This window comes from Oncorhynchus kisutch, linkage group LG1 (assembly GCF_002021735.2).
Source record: "Oncorhynchus kisutch isolate 150728-3 linkage group LG1, Okis_V2, whole genome shotgun sequence".
In the NCBI taxonomy this organism is placed as follows: domain Eukaryota; kingdom Metazoa; phylum Chordata; class Actinopteri; order Salmoniformes; family Salmonidae; genus Oncorhynchus; species Oncorhynchus kisutch.
The window spans coordinates 57,517,685-57,536,976 of record NC_034174.2 but is presented as its reverse complement, the minus strand read 5'-3'; the positions used below and the strand labels follow the sequence as shown (position 1 = coordinate 57,536,976).

Here is a 19,292-nt window from a genome sequence, read left to right as displayed (position 1 = left end):
AAATATATCACTAGCCACTTTAAACAATGCTACCTAATATAATGTTTACATACCCTACATTATTCATCTCATATGTATACGTATATACTGTACTCATATACATGACATATATCATCTACTGCATCCTTATGTAATACATGTATCACTAGCCACTTTAACTATGCCACTTTGTTTACATACTCATCTCATATGTATATACTGTACTCGATACCATCTACTGTATCTTGCCTATGCTGCTCTGTACCATCACTCATTCATATATCTTTATGTACATATTCTTTATCCCCTTACACTGTGTATAAGACAGTCGTTTTTTTTGGAATTGTTAGTTAGATTACTTGTTGGATTATTACTGCATTGTCGGAACTAGAAGCACAAGCATTTCGCTACATTCGCATTAACATCTGCTAACCATGTGTATGTGACAAATAAAATTTGATTTGAACTGCAACTCAGTAAAAACAATGAAATTGTTGCATGTTGCGTTTATATCACTGAAGTATCAAATTAACGGTGGCCAATATTGAGAGATATCGTGAGGCAACCCTCACATATCTGAAATTACATGATCAATTGATGTTTACTGATCATGAAAAGCATGCAGTTTCTTGCTGTATAACTCTAATTGAGCTAAATGTGTGTTATGGTTTTCCATTGAATAATCGGAAATGTGTAGTTCTGACAATGCTCTTCTAGATGTGATGATATTACAACCAAATAATTCACATTTATTTAAAGATGCACTATGTAGAAATCGCTCAATTTCCTGGTTGCTAAAATTCTAATAGTTCGCCTAATTTCAGTTTGTGACCAAATCAGCAGATAATCATACCACCTAAACGCTGTGAAATATACTTTCCATAACCAAAAATATAGTTTTTTTTCCAGCTGTTTTAAACTGGTGTACAAAACAGAAAGCAAAAGAGGCAAAAACGAAATGTAACAACGGAAAGAATAGAAATATCGCATATAGATCAGAACTACCTCTCCTTAGACTTGCTTTCAATAAGTGACAGATCTATAACTTATTTATAAATATGTGAATATGGTGGTGTCGCCCAAAAGGTTACATAGTGCAGTTTTAACAATCCCTTAAAGGAATGGTTCATCCGTTTTGAATGTTATACTGTTGTTGTGCATCTCCGAGTGATGTTCTATCGAATCGCTGGGTCATTGTTTTCATGTATATCTGAAGTATTGGCGTTCAAGCAGGTAGACATCCGGCCGGTATGAAGCAGCGGCGTGATAAAGTCGCTCTCACTACCCTGGAAGTTAATAGGAATGCGGCTTTTAGATCCTAAAACGCATTATCATACATGTCAGAATTCAATAATAGCCATGTCATAAATCGTTGATCATATTTTTGCGACATTCCTACCTCGAGGAATTTCAAATTTAACAGTGTGTCTAGCACGTTTCCTATTTGCCTGCCTCTTTAGGCCAAGGTGCATTGCATGGTGCTGTTGCCAGCGATATTATAGAAAGGAATCCAGACTGTCAACCTAATCGCGTTCACGTAGTCATGCAGTTGCTAAATTAATCGTCACGCAATCCCATCTCAAAGTCAGTGTATATGTCGCGAAACGTCCCTATTTTCCCTCGAACGTATGTAAATGTCACAATTCCAGAGCTATACAGTACTACAGATAGCAAGTTAATTATCCCACATCCCGGAAAATATTTATAATGTTGTACTTCTTGTTGACGAAATTCGGGCTAATGTTTTTTGATCTAGCGCCCAAAAGACTCCCATTCGGAACTCGGAGAGCACGTTTCATTGGGAATGGGAACGTTTCCCATCTCCTCAAAAGTATATCTGCAGTTGCGAATGTTAGAGTGCAACTCGAGTGACATTGATCTGCAGGTTGAACATGGTGAGATTGTAGACCCCTACATTGATAGTGCAGTTTGTTTAAGCTATTTTAGAGCCAACTAGCTACGTTACATGCTGATATTGTCTTTGGTGTTGTGTGTGGCAACCCTTGCTTGCTAGCTAGCAAGCCAGCCCATAGAGAGCTTTGTATTGTCGATTTGAGTTGCAACTGATTTCCACAACGATTTTCCATGTTGCTACCAACCTTACAGACAAAATTAAACATTTGTTCACAAAAAAAGATTCTCACGGGTTATTTGACACTGTAAATTAAAGGACGTTTTTCCCCTTTAAATGGCATGCAGTCAATGATTGTATTGGAGCTGGGTGTCCCCTCACACACACCAGGCAAATCTAACGCTCAGCACCTTGTGACATTTTAATGATAACGACCTATAGAAATCCCCTATCACACAACTGGTTTCCATCCAATTGGCGACAGACTTTCATGTGAATATTATAAAACCAATGTAAAGAAAATGTGCATTTTCCCACCAGACTTGTGGATAAAAAGCCGTGCGTGATGACGAATTGCACACATGTACTTTCACTTACGTTTTCATGTACGAAATTAAAAAAAAGTTCAATGTGTTCCCATCGCATTTTCAACTCTACCTCTGGTTGTCGTCACAAAAACTGTTGCATTAAATAGCAAATAGGCCTACTCTGATCTTGGCACTTGTGCTCTAGCCAACAGTTTACAGATACATTGTGGGTTGGCTAGTCTACATGAGATTATCATAGATAAAAGCTAGTGACTAGTGAAAACTGCAGTCAAGCATCGATAATGTCTCCACAATAAGACCCTCGATATTTATTGGAAAGGGGCATCAGGCTCACCACCCGGGGAAGTTATTCATATATTTAATCTATAGCCTAATAATAAACAGCATGGTTTCCCTGAGTCTTAGTGTGAGGACCACACACACACGTTATCACATGACTACAAGTTTAACTTCGATATCATGGTTCTCAATGTTTGTGCATAAAGGCGTTTCCACCAGCATTTCTCACATAATTGTTTTTACCCAACACAAAAACATCCCACCATGTCAAACAATCAAATTCTGTTACCATTTTAAAAATGTAAAGTTCTATTTTCCATCACAGCTGTCATGATTGTTTTATTATGGTACAACTTTTACTCGCATGACTTCAACTGAAATGTAATATTTTAAATGCCGATTCTGTTGCTAAACATTTTTTGCTAAATCTTTCTGATTGCTTCGGTTCGTAAATGGTTTCCATTGCAAGACGTAATGAACACACTCCCGGTATTCTTTGGGAATGAAAGCATTGTTGCATTCTTATTAATCAAAAATGTTTCAAAACAGTTTATCACAATAACACAGATGAATCATAATGAGGCACTGGCACCAATAGAGAATCATTTATTCACGAGAATATAACCGCAGTGTTCGATGAGTAGATCACAGAGCTGGAACATCAGACCAGGAATGCACAATGGGACATCAGCTGTAATACAGAAAGGGACAGATCATAACACTGCTAGAATCCTGACTAGAACCAAAAAATGTCATCATATTACTCCAGTGCTAGCCTCCCTACACTGGCTTCCTGTCAAAGCAAGGGCTGATTTCAAGGTTTTACTGCTAACCTACAAAGCATTACATGGGCTTGCTCCTACCGATCTCTCTGATTTGGTCCTGCCGTACATACCTACACGTACGCTACGGTCACAAGACGCAGGCCTCCTAATTGTCCCTAGAATTTCTAAGAAAACAGCTGGAGGCAGGGCTTTCTCCTATAGAGCTCCATTTTTAAGGAACGGTCTGCCTACCCATGTGAGAGACGCAAACTCGGTCTCAACCTTTAAGTCTTTACTGAAGACTCATCTCTTCAGTGGGTCATATGATTGAGTGTAGTCTGGCCCAGGAGTGGGAAGGTGAACGGAAAGGCTCTGGAGCAACGAACCGCCCTTGCTGTCTCTGCCTGGCCGATCCCTCTTTCCACTGGGATTCTCTGCCTCTAACCCTATTACAGGGGCTGAGTCACTGGCTTACTGGGGCTCTCTCATGCCGTCCCTGGAAGGGGTGCGTCACCTGAGTGGGTTGATTCACTGATGTGGTCATCCTGTCTGGGTTGGCGCCCCTCCTTGGGTTGTGCCATGGCGGAGATCTTTGTGGGCTATACTCAGCCTTGTCTCAGGATGGTAAATTGGTGGTTGAAGATATCCCTCTAGTGGTGTGGGGGCTGTGCTTTGGCAAAGTGGGTGGGGTTATATCCTTCCTGTTTGGCCCTGTGCGGGGGTGTCCTCGGATGGGGCCACAGTGTCTCCTGACCCCTGCTGTCTCAGCCTCCAGTATTTATGCTGCAGTAGTTTGTGTCGGGGGGCTAGGGCTAGGGCTCCTATTCGGTGTCCTGTGTGAATCTAAGTGTGCGTTCTCTCCTTCTCTCTCTCGGAGGACCTGAGCCCTAGGACCATGCCCCAGGACGACCTGACATGATGACTCCTTGCTGTCCCCAGTCCACCTGGCCATGCTGCTGCTCCAGTTTCAACTTCCACCTGACTGTGCTGCTGCTCCAGTTTCAACTGTTCTGCCTTATTATTATTCGACCATGCTGGTCATTTATGAACATTTGAACATCTTGGCCAAGTTCTGTTATAATCTCCACCGGCACAGCCAGAAGAGGCCTGGCCACCCCACATAGCCTGGTTCCTCTCTAGGTTTCTTCCTAGGTTTTGGCCTTTCTAGGGAGTTTTTCCTAGCCACCATGCTTCTACACCTGCATTGCTTGCTGTTTGGGGTTTTAGGCTGGGTTTCTGTACAGCACTTTGAGATATCAGCTGATGTACGAAGGGCTATATAAATTAATTTGATTTGATTTGAACACAATGCAGTATTGCAGCTATAACATTGACACATTATTATAAAACCATCCACTCATGGTCCAAGAGCACTGCAGCATTCTTTTATCCTCCTTGTTAAGGTTAGCACCAAAAACACTTGGCTCAACAAATCGTTGAGACCTTGTTTATCAAATTCAAGGGCTTATTCAGTAGGCAACAATGTTCTGAAACATTTTAGAAACATTTGCACACTTACAGGACAAGTTGAACATTTTGACAAATGTTCTGATTTGTGCCTACAGAACACAACCGAGGTGTGCCAAGGTGGGGCTGGCTGGGACAAAAGCCTGCACCCACTGCAGCCCTCCAGGACAAGGAGTGAAGAACACTGGCCTAATAGATAGATGAAATGATGCCTCATTGGTTGCAAAATACTCACAGGGGTTTATTCGCCAGTTGGCCTGACACTTTCAAAAACGCCAGCGTCCCTCATGTTGTTGAACTCCTTTGTGGCGTCATATTGTTTGTAGAAATCGGCATAGGCCTGTTTCCTGGGCTCTGTTACACCATACTGAGAAGACAAAGACAATATTACCTCATCAGAAGGAAGTATTTACTTATGAATACAAAAACATGCCTGTTGCTGATGATATCCATTCAATGTGACAAATGCCATGATGGACTTTAACCATTCCATTTCAAACTTCTCTCCCCAGGGCTTTTCCTACATAGAAAATGTTAAGGTGGCCACCTTGCTGAAATCCCAGGCCACCTTAAACAAAAACATGATTGTCAGATGACCTTGAAAGCTGCTGCAGCCACCAATGACAGAGCGAAGGCAATGGGCAAATGGAACCGCAGACGCTTCCCAAGGAGTCCTCGCATTGCAGGCTTAGCCAGAGACATTGTGGAATTCCTGGAGTTCAGAAGAAAAATGGCACATAATTTAATTGGGTTCAAGTACAACAATGCTGCTTTCAGAAATGTCCTTATATCAAGAAATATATTGGTTGTACTTAAGGTCACACTTAAGTTGATTGTAATGAATTTGCTGTGAGGTGAAAATTAAATCAGGCATTTAGCTGCGTGACCAACATCCAAGTCACATTTGGATCAATCCCAAGTGGTAGCTAGCAGATTCCCCTTCAAAAGAAAGGACACCAATCGGATTGGCAATTCAGAAAAACATGGTTGAATATCTCCATCTGAAGCTGGTTATGCTATTGACATTGGCCAATGTGATCCATATATATTGCATGTAAAATGCCTCTATTTAGAAATAGCTAGCCATACTTTTTCTAATGGGCTATATCAGTCTAGCCAATGTGTGTGCTGGAACAGAATCAAGTGCTACCTTCGTTAACTACTGGCAGCTAGTTATGTCAATAGTTGACTTACCTACCTATCTAACTTAGTGTCACAATTTCAGAGAACCATTAAAACTATCAATGTCATGACTCAAATGTAAAATGTAATGCTATAACAAGCTCCTTAGCTTAGCTAGCTAACGTAGGTCCTTCTACCCTGGCCATTGGGTAGATGAGCGCTGTCGGCCGCTAATCTTTGTAAAGAAAAGAAAGGCAACATAATTAACTAAATGTTAGCTGCAATTGGCTAGATAGATATATACATATACATGTATTCTGACAGTAAAACTACTACACCCACAACATTGAACAGATAGGTTAGCAAACTTAGTTTGTTGCTAACGGGTAATGTCGACAATTACAAATTGACCATGTAATGGAGAGAATCATAACATTTAAACAACTAAGTATATATTGTCTGTACATGTTTCATAGAAAGCATTTGGTTCCACATTTACTAAATACTTACAAGAAGCACTCACGACCTTCACCAAAATGTGTTAGTGCACCTCTGATGCGTTGATCTTTCGGATTTATGCGGATGGAATATTTATTCTTCGTTACATTTATATTGGCAGATCGCAACCAACTGAAAGGCGCATACACCGCCACTTACTGTACTGGAGGACGGTCGGTTTCCCTATTCATATTCATAGATATGGTAGTGAGAGGAAGCCCACGGGCAGTGGGAGAAGATGGAACCGGAAGATGGATTTTGGCCTACATTCTGCAAATGTTCTCATTGATGAAACGTTTGATCTGTTCCCAAAACAGACATATGCAGATGTATGCTAGAACGGGCCAATAGGCTACTCGTGCTTGGCTCTGCCCACCTCCTTGCTTGTTCTGCCCACTATGACTAATCTGTTCCCATTGGAAACGACATGCTATCTAGGTTTAGTTATGAAAATCTTTGACGTTGTGGCACAAAAGGGAAAGGGGAAAAGGGACGGGTGATGGAAGGAATTGGTCTTGCAGAGGGATTATCTTGGTTTTTACTAGAAACATTAATGGAAACAAAAATTAGCTTTTTGGTCTTAATTTAAAGGTTAGGGTTAGGCATATGGTTAGCAGTGTGGTTAAGTTTAAGGTTAAGGCTAGGTATAAAATACAATTTGAGGAAGATTGTAGAAATATGCAGGGTTTATGACTTTGTGGCTGTGGTAACTAGTGAAGACCGACAATCTTGCAGAAAGAATTACTACGTGGAAAATCCAGGGCTCGAGAAATATCCATCGATGGAAGTATCAGCGCACAAGAATGATCATCAGAGATGCCCTAATGATTCCTGCTTATATTCTTTATGGTACAATAAACTAACATAACATTTAAAAAAAAACATTAAATATATCAGTATTCCTGATGATGACATTGCTCTTTGCACACTGTTTTTTACTGGCATCAATGACTCAAGGTGTATAGACCATAGAGGTATAATATTAATTGGAGACTGTGTCCAAGATATCCGACCTTGTTTTCAAGGTTACTGACATTTGCATAGGCCGATTCATGAACCTTCTAAATCCGGGTTTCATCTTGTTTATACCGTCCAACATCCCATGAGCGAGCAGCACGATTAGCTATGTAATCATTACGTCATCCAAAAACATGGCAGATATTGGATGAATATAAGATCTTAATATCGTCGGTGTGAGTGATGAAAAAAAAATCATTGCCTCCGCGACAATTATTTGAATATTTCAACGGATGTTTTGTGCACAAAGCTGATGTCTTATTAGGAATTTTAAAACTTGACTTCTCTATGTGGCCGTTTATGGAAATTAAAGCAAAACTGTAAATGCAGTCTAAACCGTGCTTCTAGACTGGAAACCTGGCCCCTTGGTATAGACCAGCCCCCCAGTGTCTGGTCTGGAGAGTGAAATCATGAGCTCTTGCTGCTAGCGGTGCTAAAAGCCCTGTTCAGCCCTAGAAAATATATGTAAATTACTATCGTCAGAATGGCCAACCCCACCAAAATTACACGCATTTTGGGCAATTAAAAAAATATATGATCAAGTTCGATCCACACAGTGAATAATTTAAAAGTTCGCTACAAATAGAGATATTTTTTAAAATAGTGATCCATTCTGGCTACTATATTTAGTCACACAGGAAAAAATCAAAATAAATGTCACACAGGACCACGGGCTTTCGCCCTCATGCACGCTTTTTGCATGTGTCGCTCAGGCAGGGTGAAAATAACTACATCGACCATGATCCTTTACTAGTTACGGCCACTTTCACCATGATCCTTAGCGATGTTTTTGGTGCCATTCAACCCCATTCAGCAATATGGCACGTTTCAAATTCAAATACTTCCAGCATCATGCGCCATCAGCGCTATAACTAACTACTGGTTTTAATGTCTATCAGAGGAGGCTGTTGAGGTGGGGACAGCATATAATTATGGCTGAGATGGAGTAAATGGAATGGCATCAACCACATGGAAATCACATGTTTGATATGTCAGATACCATTTCATTAACTCCATTCAAGCAATTATTATGAGCCGTCCTCCCCTCAGTAGCCTCCACTGATGCCTATGGTATAGATAGTGGAGACTAGTTGAACAATGAGTGGTGATTATTTTTGTAGACTGAGTCAAGTACTGTAAATCTTCAACGTGAAGTTCCATCCTTAAATTACATTTCATAGATTAATTCAGACACTACACTGGTGGCAGCGAAGGTACCCAGCTAGCACATAACATTCTGAGCTTGGTGAGAGCGTGGTTATCCTGTAGTTATTTTTCATATAACCTTCCCACAATGTTCTGGGAATGGTGCAGGATACCCAGCTAGCACATACTGAGAACCATATGTACTTCAGCATCAAGTTTCCTACAGGTTTCCTCATGGTTCTATTTAAAGTAATGTTCTCATTGTTCACAGAATGTTAAGAAACAATGTTCTTTTGTGGGAATTTCAGTACTTCAGTATAACAAAACAACAAAACCCTGCAAGCTCCTGCACATCATCTCTTTGTTAACAGGGATTGTGTCAATTTAAAACGTGCACAGGACAGTTTACAAAATTGTCCATTTAAATAAATGTTGCCAATTTATTAATTACTACCTTTAGCTAAGATTAGATAGTTAATCCAGAGATTCTAACCTTTGCCTTGATTTGTCAGTCTTGTCTAGATCATTATGACATTTATAGTTCTTTATGATAGCCAGATTAGCAGCTAATTAGCATTTCATTTTTTGGGAGGGTAAATACAGGCAAATATATTGATAAAACTCACCTTGTCCTAGAGACTTGTATCAAAAGGTCATGCCAGGGTAAGCCTACATGAAACACAGCCCATTTTTTAAAAGTGTTTCTAAAATCCCTTGTGGAAAAATGAATGGTGGAAAAACGATTGGAACCATTTCCCTGCTAGACCGCTAGGTTTTATGGGTATTAAGACTCATACTGTGGTACTCTATTATAGGGCCTGGCTTTTTGTGCGAGTTCTACTCCGCATTTCAATCAACCCAACCTGAGAACGAACTGGCCTGATAATTCCTGGCTGTTCCTGTCCCCAGTCCACCTGGTCATGCTGCTGTTCTGACTGCAGCTGGACCCCTGTCCTGACTTTACTGGGCATGCTACCTTGCTGAAAAGTCATCCGACTTTCGAATCTTCAAGTGTTGTGAGTTTTTTGTCGGACATCATCTGTTGTCATTCATCCAGCATGGATGACTCCTATTGACAAAGTATTGGCTCCATCGAAATTCTCGGACACAAAATCCCAATGTGCCATTGGCTTAACAGTGCTGTCACAATGCATATGATGTAGGCCTATGCATTTGTAGGCCAATTAGCTAGCGCATTTGGTTCCTTGGAGATTATGGGAACAGATGTTTTTGGTTTTCCATTGGTTCTGGGAACGAAGCCATATGTTTCCTGACCGGTAAAACTGAACATTTTAAAAATATTCTGAGAACAGAAGTGAAAATTTTGCCTGTTCTGGGAATGTACATTTTTAGATTGCAGGGAGGTTCTGTTAACATTTCACTATGGTTCCCTGAAAGTTGTCCATGAAGGTGTTATTAACGTTCTGAGAATTAAAATTATAGGTTATTTGAAGGTAATTAAATAATGTTCAGAGGACATCCTCCAAATGTTATGATGAGTGTTTTCAATGACATTTAAAGGTTATTTGGAGGTTTTTTAATAACTTTCACTGAATGTTTCAATAAGACTGTGGTATCCTATGGAATGCCGTTTGGGTCTTTGTGTGTCAAATAACACTATTTGACGCATCAAATAACACTATTTGATGTGTCAAATAATATGTAAACTATATGCAAATGTTGGCCAATCACTATATGAAAAACTTCTCATTCATCATCAACAACAAACGACTAAGTCATGTCGAACCTTGAAAACATGAGAGACTGCTTTTTAAGTTTTGCCAGCTAAGTGCAACCACCTTTACAACCACCCCAGGAGGATCGTGTGGTTCAAAGGTAGGATTAATTCTGGTAGGTTAGGTAATACCTGGCAAAAAATCAACATTAACCGGCACAACTACAGTGCCTTGCGAAAGTATTCGGCCCCCTTGAACTTTGTGACCTTTTGCCACATTTCAGGCTTCAAACATAAAGATATAAAACTGTATTTTTTTGTGAAGAATCTACAACAAGTGGGACACAATCCTGAAGTGGAACGACATTTATTGGATATTTCAAACTTTTTTAACAAATCAAAAACTGAAAAATTTAAAATTAAAATTATTCAAAATTATTCAGCCCCTTTACTTTCAGTGCAGCAAACTCTCTCCAGAAGTTCAGTGAGGATCTCTGAATGATCCAATGTTGACCTAAATGACTAATGATGATAAATACAATCCACCTGTGTGTAATCAAGTCTCCGTATAAATGCACCTGCACTGTGATAGTCTCAGAGGTCCGTTAAAAGCGCAGAGAGCATCATGAAGAACAAGGAACACACCAGGCAGGTCCGAGATACTGTTGAGAAGAAGTTTAAAGTCGGATTTGGATACAAAAAGATTTCCCAAGCTTTAAACATCCCAAGGAGCACTGTGCAAGCAATAATATTGAAATGGAAGGAGTATCAGACCACTGCAAATCTACCAAGACCTGGCCGTCCCTCTAAACTTTCAGCTCATACAAGGAGAAGACTGATCAGAGATGCAGCCAAGAGGCCCATGATCACTCTGGATGAACTGCAGAGATCTACAGTTGAGGTGGGAGACTCTGTCCATAGGACAACAATCAGTCGTATATTGCACAAATCTGGCCTTTATGGAAGAGTGGAAAGAAGAAAGCCATTTCTTAAAGATATCCATAAAAAGTGTTGTTTAAAGTTTGCCACAAGCCACCTGGGAGACACACCAAACATGTGGAAGAAGGTGCTCTGGTCAGATGAAACCAAAATTGATTTTTTGGCAACAATGTAAAACGTTATGTTTGGCGTAAAAGCAACACAGCTCATCACCCTGAACACACCATCCCCACTGTCAAACATGGTGGTGGCAGCATCATGGTTTGGGCCTGCTTTTCTTCAGCAGGGACAGGGAAGATGGTTAAAATGGATGGGAAGATGGATGGAGCCAAATATAGGACGATTCTGGAAGAATGTCTGCAAAAGACCTGAGACTGGGACGGAGATTTGTCTTCCAACAAGACAATGATCCAAAACATAAAGCAAAATCTACAATGGAATGGTTCAAAAATAAACATATCCAGGTGTTAGAATGGCCAAGTCAAAGTCCAGACCTGAATCCAATCGAGAATCTGTGGAAAGAACTGAAAACTGCTCTTCACAAATGCTCTCCATCCAACCTCACTGAGCTCGAGCTGTTTTGCAAGGAGGAATGGAAAAAATTCAGTCTCTCGATGTGCAAAACTGATAGAGACATACCCCAAGCGACTTACAGCTGTAATCACAGCAAAAGGTGGCGCTACAAAGTATTAACTTAATGGGGGCTGAATAATTTTGCACGCACGTCATCTCTTCATCAATCAAATTACCCCTTGCCCACCGAAGGCTCCGCAACATGGTCTCTAGCCTGAAAAATAGACCGCAGACCCGATGGGTCCAGTGACATTTTATCTGTATGTAGTTAACAACCCCTAAAGTGTTCTTTTGTCTAAACTGTGCCAACTGAGCCTCCGACCTATGAAGACAACAGTGCATTGACAGGCGATGTAGGTTTAACTAACATACTTTAGCTACAATCTAGCTTTTTTTTGCAGCTGTTACACCACTCACTCTCAACACCTACGTTAGATAGCTAGCTAACATTAAGTTAATGTTACCTGGCTATTGGTGGTTGAAGTCCATCTCTTCTTTCCGTGAGCAGCAATCTGGTGCAATCAGAAGTGGTAGATTTACAATTTGTGAGAAATTGGGCAGCCATTGCTAGCTAATTTTACCTCTGAAGAACAGAAGTTGAGTGAACGTCTTTCATCAGTACCTGAGAATTGAGTCCAAACGACCTTTATGCTAATGTGATCATCAGTGACAAAATCTATGACTCATAGCATACATATTGTTGCATCGTTGTGACATATGAAATACGAGTGAGAGTGTAATCAATGTGTAATAACTACGTACAAAATGAATTAACGTGTTAAATTATGTGACGTGGAGTCATATTCAGGTCCTGATTGGTAAAGAAGCTTATTTGACGTGACAAATTGTGTTATTTGATGTGTATCTTTTTGACACGCAAAGACCCAAACGGGGTTCCATAGTATCCCGCCCGGGAGGTCTACCCCTGGGGTTAGCGATAGAGGTGCAGCGATGTTGGTCATGGCTCCCTCTGCTGGGAGTACACGGGCTGGGCACCCCGACGCTGATGGCCCCAAGTAGAGGGGAGAGGGTCAATTAGCCGTGCATGCCACATAAAGGGAGCACCATGGCACCCACAAGGAGGCCAGAGAGAGAGGCAAGGAGTGAGCCTACGGAAGGGAACGAAGCTCACAGAGCCGAATCTGTGAAGGGCTGAGCCAAACTTAAGTTATTTTGTTATGTTTCTTTTGTTCCCTAGTAAAGTTGTGTTTTCTGACTAGAACCTCTCTGTGTTCATCTGTGCACGCTCAACCCAACACCCCACAGTTTACCACATAACACTGTTTGGGTTAACTGTTTTAAACTCGAAGCACAGATAGGACACATGGAAATTCATTCGCTGAGGCATTAAATCAGGAAAACACATTTATTTTTTTATTGTGGCACAGCATCAGTGAGATTCGACCTGATTTTCTGTTCTCTATCCATTCAATGTTGTCCACTGCGCCACCAGGATGGATCTAGCATGCCATATTTTCTTAAACTCACACAAAGCAGTTCATTTTAGTCTATTCTAACAGACCCCATTTCAAAAGCATACAAGCACTAATTAAGATCAGTTGTGGCCAATTAGTGGGCGTAGCCAACACCTGAACACACAGAGGAAAGAGAGTTTTATTGACGCTGAGAACGGAATGTTTAGGTTTTCAAATAACATTCTTAGATGTTCTTTGAACATTTGAAGTGTTGTATTTTCTATGGAAAGTTTTAATGTTTAAATAAACCATGAGAAAACCTGCAGAAAATGTTATGCTGGAGTACTGAAATTCCCACAGATTTTTTTTTCTTAAAGGTACCACGCATTCTTCCTATTTCCCCAAATAAAAATAGCTTTTGAATGAACAAAACATCACCCATAATATTTTTCCACTATTTTAATGCTCAGAATTTAAGAAATGTTTCCTTTTTTCCTCATCTCTAACAGGAAGCATGAAAGAACAGCTCGCCTTGACCAATGGCTCTTTGAAACACCAGTTAAACAATGGCCCACGTCATTCTGTGCCTAAATAGTATCCAAAATGCTCTCATGGTCAACAGAGCTGATCATGGCCTCTTGGATATCAGACAAACAGCAGCAATACAAAATACAATAAGTGCATTTCTATTGTTTTGTAGCTATTTACAGAATAAAGTTCACTGATACACTTCACAAGAATTAGTAAAGCCAGAGTCACCTTAGAAATAAGGTAATGTACATGAAAACAGAATACAATTTTTTATTTTACTAGGCAAGTCAGTTAAGAACAAATTCTTATTTTCAATGATGGCCTAGGAACAGTGGGTTAACTGCCTGTTCAGAGGCAGAACGACAGATTTGTACCTTGTCAGCTCGGGGATTTGAACTTGCAACTTTGTGGTTACTAGTCCAACGCTCTAACTGGTAGGCTACACTGCTGCCCACACAATAAGTGTCTGGACAATTTATTGGTGCCTCTGCATTAGCATTATAAATGACAATATGTTCGGCCCTGGCCGTCCTGTACTGTACAGGACCCCATTGATTCGTACCATTTGTAATACTCATCTCCCATCCGAATGCATGAAAATAAAACTATACAAAGTAGCAAAATGTGATATCATATCCCATAAAAGTGAATTACCAGTGGCCAGTCCTCTTCTGGCTGTGCCGGGTGGAGATTATAACAGAACATGGCCAAGATGTTCAAATGTTCATAAATGACCAGCATGGTCAAATAATAGGTCTGGGACAGGTCGCACATCCAGTGGACAGGTCAGGATTCCATAGCCGCAGGCAGAACAGTTGAAACTGGAGCAGCAGCACGGCCAGGTAGACTGGGGACCACAAGGAGTCATCATGCCAGGTAGTCCTGAGGCATGGTCCTACGGCTCAGGTCCTCCGAGAGAGTGAAATAAAGAGAGAATTAGAGAGAGCATACTTAAATTCACACAGGACACCGGATAAGACAGGAGAAGTACTCCAGATATAACAAACTTACTCTAGTCCGCTGACACATAAACTACTGCAGCATAAATACTGGAGGCTGAGACAGGAGGGGTCAGGAGACACTGTGGCCCCATCCGATGATACCCCCGGACAGGGCCAAACAGGAAGGATATAACCCCACCCACTTTGCCAAAGCACAGCCCCCACACCACTAGAGGGATATCTTCAACAAAAATCTTACCATCTTGAGACAAGGCCGTGTATAGCCCATAAAGATCTCCGCCACGGCACAACCCAACGGGGGGCGCCAACCCAGACAGGAACATCACATCAGTGACTCAACCCACTCAAGTGACGCACCACTCCTAGGGATGGCATGAAAGAGCACCAGTAAGCCAGTGACTCAGCCCCTGTAATAGGGTTAGAGGCAGAGAATCCCAGTGGAAAGAGGGGAACCGGCCAGGCAGAGACAGCAAGGGCGGTTCGTTGCTCCAGAGCCTTTCCGTTATCTTCACACTCCTGGGCCAGACTACACTCAATCGTATGACCCACTGAAGAGATGAGTCTTCAGTAAAGACTTAAAGGTTGAGACCGAGTTTGCATCTCTCACATGGGTAGGCAGACCATTCCATAAAAATTGAGCTCTACAGGAGAAAGCCCTGCCTCCAGCTGTTTGCTTAGAAATTCTAGGGACAATTAGGAGGCCTGCGTCTTGTGACCGTAGCGTACGTGTAGGTATGTACGGCAGGACCAAATCAGAGAGATAGGTAGAAGCAAGCCCATGTAATGCTTTGTAGGTTAGCAGTAAAACCTTGAAATCAGCCCTTGCCTTGACAGGAAGCCAATGTAGGGAGGCTAGCACTGGAGTAATATGATACATTTTTTGGGTTCTATTCAGGATTCTAGCAGCAGTATTTATCAATAACTGAAGTTTATTTAGTGCTTTATCCGGGTAGCCGGAAAGTAGAGCATTGCAGTAGTCTAACCTAGAAGTAACAAAAGCATGGATACATTTTTCTGCATCATTTTTGGACAGAAAGTTTTTTTTGCAATGTTACGTAGATGTAAAAAAGCTGTCCTTGAAACAGTCTTGATATGTTCGTCAAAAGAGAGATCAGGGTCCAGAGTAACGCCAAGGTCCTTCACAGTTTTATTTGAGACGACTGTACAACCATTAAGATTAATTGTCAGATTCAACAGAAGATCTCTTTGTTTCTTGGGACCTAGAACAAGCATCTTTGTTTGGTCCGAGTTTAAAAGTAGAAAGTTTACAGCCATCCACTTCCTTATGTCTGAAACACAGGCTTCTAGCGAGGGCAATTTTGGGACTTCACCATGTTTCATTATAATATACAGCTGTGTGTCATCCGCATAGCAGTGAAAGTTAACATTATGTTTTCGAATGACATCCCCAAGAGGTAAAATATATAGTGAAAACAATAGTGGTCCTAAAACGGAACCTTGAGGAACACCAAAATTTACAGTTGATTTGTCAGAGGACAAACCATTCACAGAGACAAACTGATATCTTTCCGACAGATAAGATCCGTGTAGAGCAATTTGGGTTTCCAATCTCTCCAAAAGAATGTGACACAAGGAGGAGGGGGGGGCGGGCCTGGGGACAGAAGACAAAGAGCAGTGATACACAGGCTTAATCTTAGACACGTGGAAGGTAGGGTGAATACGGGGTAACACAAGACGGACAGCAGTGTAACTCATGACTCTGGAGATGGGAAAAGGATCAATGAAACGAGGGGACAGTTTGCGGGACTCTATCCAAAGGGGCAGCCATACCCTCTGCCCAATGCAAAAGCGAGGAGCTGGGGTCCGGCGACGGTCCGCTTGTCGACGATACCTGGAGTTGGTCTTGAGAATAGCCGCCCTGGTTCATCTTCTGGTACGTCGACAGCGGCGAACAAACATCTGGGTCGAGGGTACTCTGACCTCCTGCTCTTGTTCAGGAGTGGAGGCTGATACCCCATGGAGCACTCGAAAGGGGAGAGTCCCGTGGCAGAACTGAGAAGAGTGTTCCGGGCATACTCCACCCAGACCAGTTGACGGCTCCAGGTAGTGGGGTTGGTTGAGACCAGGCACCTTAAGGTGATCTCCAGGTCTTGGTTGTCTTGCTCTGACTGACCTTTAGTTTGGGGATGGAATCCGGATGACAGGCTGGCCAGTGACCCTATAAGGGTGCAGAATGCCTTCCAGAACTGAGACGGGAGCCCCAATCGGAGACCATGTCTACCGGGAGTCCATGGATCTGGAAGACATACTGCACCATAAGCTGGGCCGTCTCTAGTCTCTAGTTTGGGGAGAGGGATGAAATGGGCGGCCTTGGAGAACCGGTCGACTACCGTCAGACCAGACTGGATTAGGGACAAACAGCCGGTTAGCCGGGCCTCCTTCAGGTCCAGGCTGGGAGTGTTGTGCCTCGCGGACCAGGTTCTCAATACCCCAATCCACAGTGACAGCAAGGCATGAGGTAGGGAGAATGGTTTCAGAGGTCAAGGTTGTGGCATCAGGCTTCACATTCTTTGACCCTGGGCGGTAGGAGATGGTGAAGTTAAATCTGGTGAACAGGAAGGCCCCCCTGGGCCTGCCTGGAGTTGAGGCGCTTGGCTGTACGGAGATATGTCAGGTTTTTACGGTCGGTCCAGATCAGGAATGGCTGTTCTGCTCCTTCCAGACAGTACACCCACTCTTCTAATGCCATCTTCACCTCCAGGGATTCTCGGTTCCCAAAATCGTAGTTCCTTTCAGCAGGATTGAGACGATGGGACAAGAAGGCACAGGGATGAAGCTTCTGGTCCTGGGCAGATCGCTGGGACAGGATGGCCCCCACTCCAACATCTGAAGCATCCACTTCCACCACAAATTGACGCGAGGGGACCGGATGGATGAGGATGGGCGCCGTTATGAAACGATGCTTCAGGTCCACAAAGGCTTTGTCAACAGCTGGAGACCATTTGAACGGTACCTTGGGAGAGGTGAGTGCCGAGAGGGGGACCGCCAGGGTGCTGTAGTCCCAAATAAAACGGCGGTAGAAGTTTGCAAAACCAAGAAACCGTTGCAACTGCACCCTGGACGTTGGTTGAGGCCAATCCACCACTGCTTTCACCTTTTCAGGATCTATCTGAATATTCCCCTCAGCAATGACATGTCCCAGAAAGGTGATGGTAGAGCGGTGGAACTCACACTTCTCAGCTTTCACAAACTGTTGGTTCTCTAGGAGTCGCTGAAGAACCTGTCTGACATGAAGAACATGTTCTTGTGCAGATAAGGAAAGAAAACAGGATGTCGTCAAGGTACAGGAACACAAACCGGTTTAGCATGTCCCGGAGCACATCATTGACCAACACCTTGAAAACAGTGGGGGTGTTGGTGAGTCCAAATGGCATGACCTGGTACTTCAACACTGTTCTTGTTGAAGACTGTCTTCCACTCATCCCTCTCGCATATCCGAACCAGGTGGTAGGTATTTCGAAGGCCCAACTTGGATAATATGGTAGCCCTCTGGTGAGGTTCAAACACTGAGGAGAGGAGCGGTAGGGAGTAGCGATTCTTGACAGTAATGTCATTAAGCCCCCAGTAGTCAATGCACGGACGCAGGGTCTTGTCCTTCTTCTCCACGAAGAAAAACCATGTGCCGGCAGGAGATGCAGATGGACGGACTGCCCCAGTGGCCAGAGACTCCTCTATGTACTCCTCCATAGCTTTGGTCTCTGATCCAGACAGAGAACACAATCGACCCCAAGGTATAGTGTAGTGCCGGTGTGGGGGTAGGGAAGTAGCACGTGCTTTACTGAACACTTTCAGAAGGTCAAGGTAGTCTGTGGGGATAGCACAGACATCTACAATCTTCTGATTTTCATCAGCCCCATAGTCAATGAGCACTCAGAGAGACTTAGATTGGTCTCCCCACAGCAAAATGGGAATTAGGGAACCCAATCTGGCTCACCAGAGTACTTGTACCCAAGGGTTTCCTAAAAGGGCAGGTAGCTATATAAGGTCCTGCCCTCCACAGTACAGACAACAGTTTGAACTCAGCCTATGTGAGCGTTCCCCAACTGATAATCTAGCTCTTCACAGTTGCATAGGCTCAGGAGTATCCAACTCATCCATCGTTGATGATTCTCGGTGAACCTCGGTTGTCTTCGGCTCTCCTTGGAAATACACACTTTGGGGATTTCCGGATTCCTTAGGACGAGTGCCAGCATCAGACAAACGAGTGTTCCCGAGGCCCGACCTCCACTCACACCGGCTTTCTCGTGGGCACCCATCAATCCTAATCGAAGGGGCGATAAGGGAATCGAGGTCCAGTGTTATTTCCCGAGCTGCGAGCTCGTCCTTTAGCCCCTCCGACAGTCCATGGTGGACGGTGTCAAACAGAGCCTCCGGATTCCATGAACTCTCAGCGGCCAATGTGCAAAATCTACTGCGTAGTCTGCCACGCTATGGGAGTTCTGATGTACCTGCAGTAGTTTCCAGACATTAGTTTGATTAAATACACCATCTTTGATCGGTCTGA

General features: G+C 42.8%; 1 protein-coding gene across 1 annotated transcript; it reads right to left on the bottom strand.

Annotated features, from left to right (window-relative positions):
- Positions 1–3,220: 3,220 nt before the first annotated feature.
- LOC109890944 (cytochrome c oxidase subunit 6C-1) lies at positions 3,221–6,689 on the bottom strand. The gene is made up of 4 exons (XM_020483117.2): positions 6,522–6,689; positions 5,487–5,601; positions 5,125–5,256; positions 3,221–3,349 (listed from the first exon to the last, which is right to left on the bottom strand). Exons 2-3 carry the CDS (start codon positions 5,589–5,591, stop codon positions 5,131–5,133), a joined length of 231 nt encoding a protein of 76 aa, XP_020338706.1. The 5' UTR covers positions 5,592–5,601; positions 6,522–6,689; the 3' UTR covers positions 3,221–3,349; positions 5,125–5,130.
- Positions 6,690–19,292: the final 12,603 nt, after the last annotated feature.

Coding starts and splice junctions, on each gene's coding strand:
- LOC109890944 (XM_020483117.2), bottom strand. CDS start 5,591: ATGTCTCTGGCTAAGCCTGCAATGCGAGGACTCCTTGGGAAGCGTCTG. Junction 5,257..5,486: donor TGGCTGCAGCAGCTTTCAAG/GTCATCTGACAA, acceptor TTGTCTTCTCAG/TATGGTGTAACAGAGCCCAG.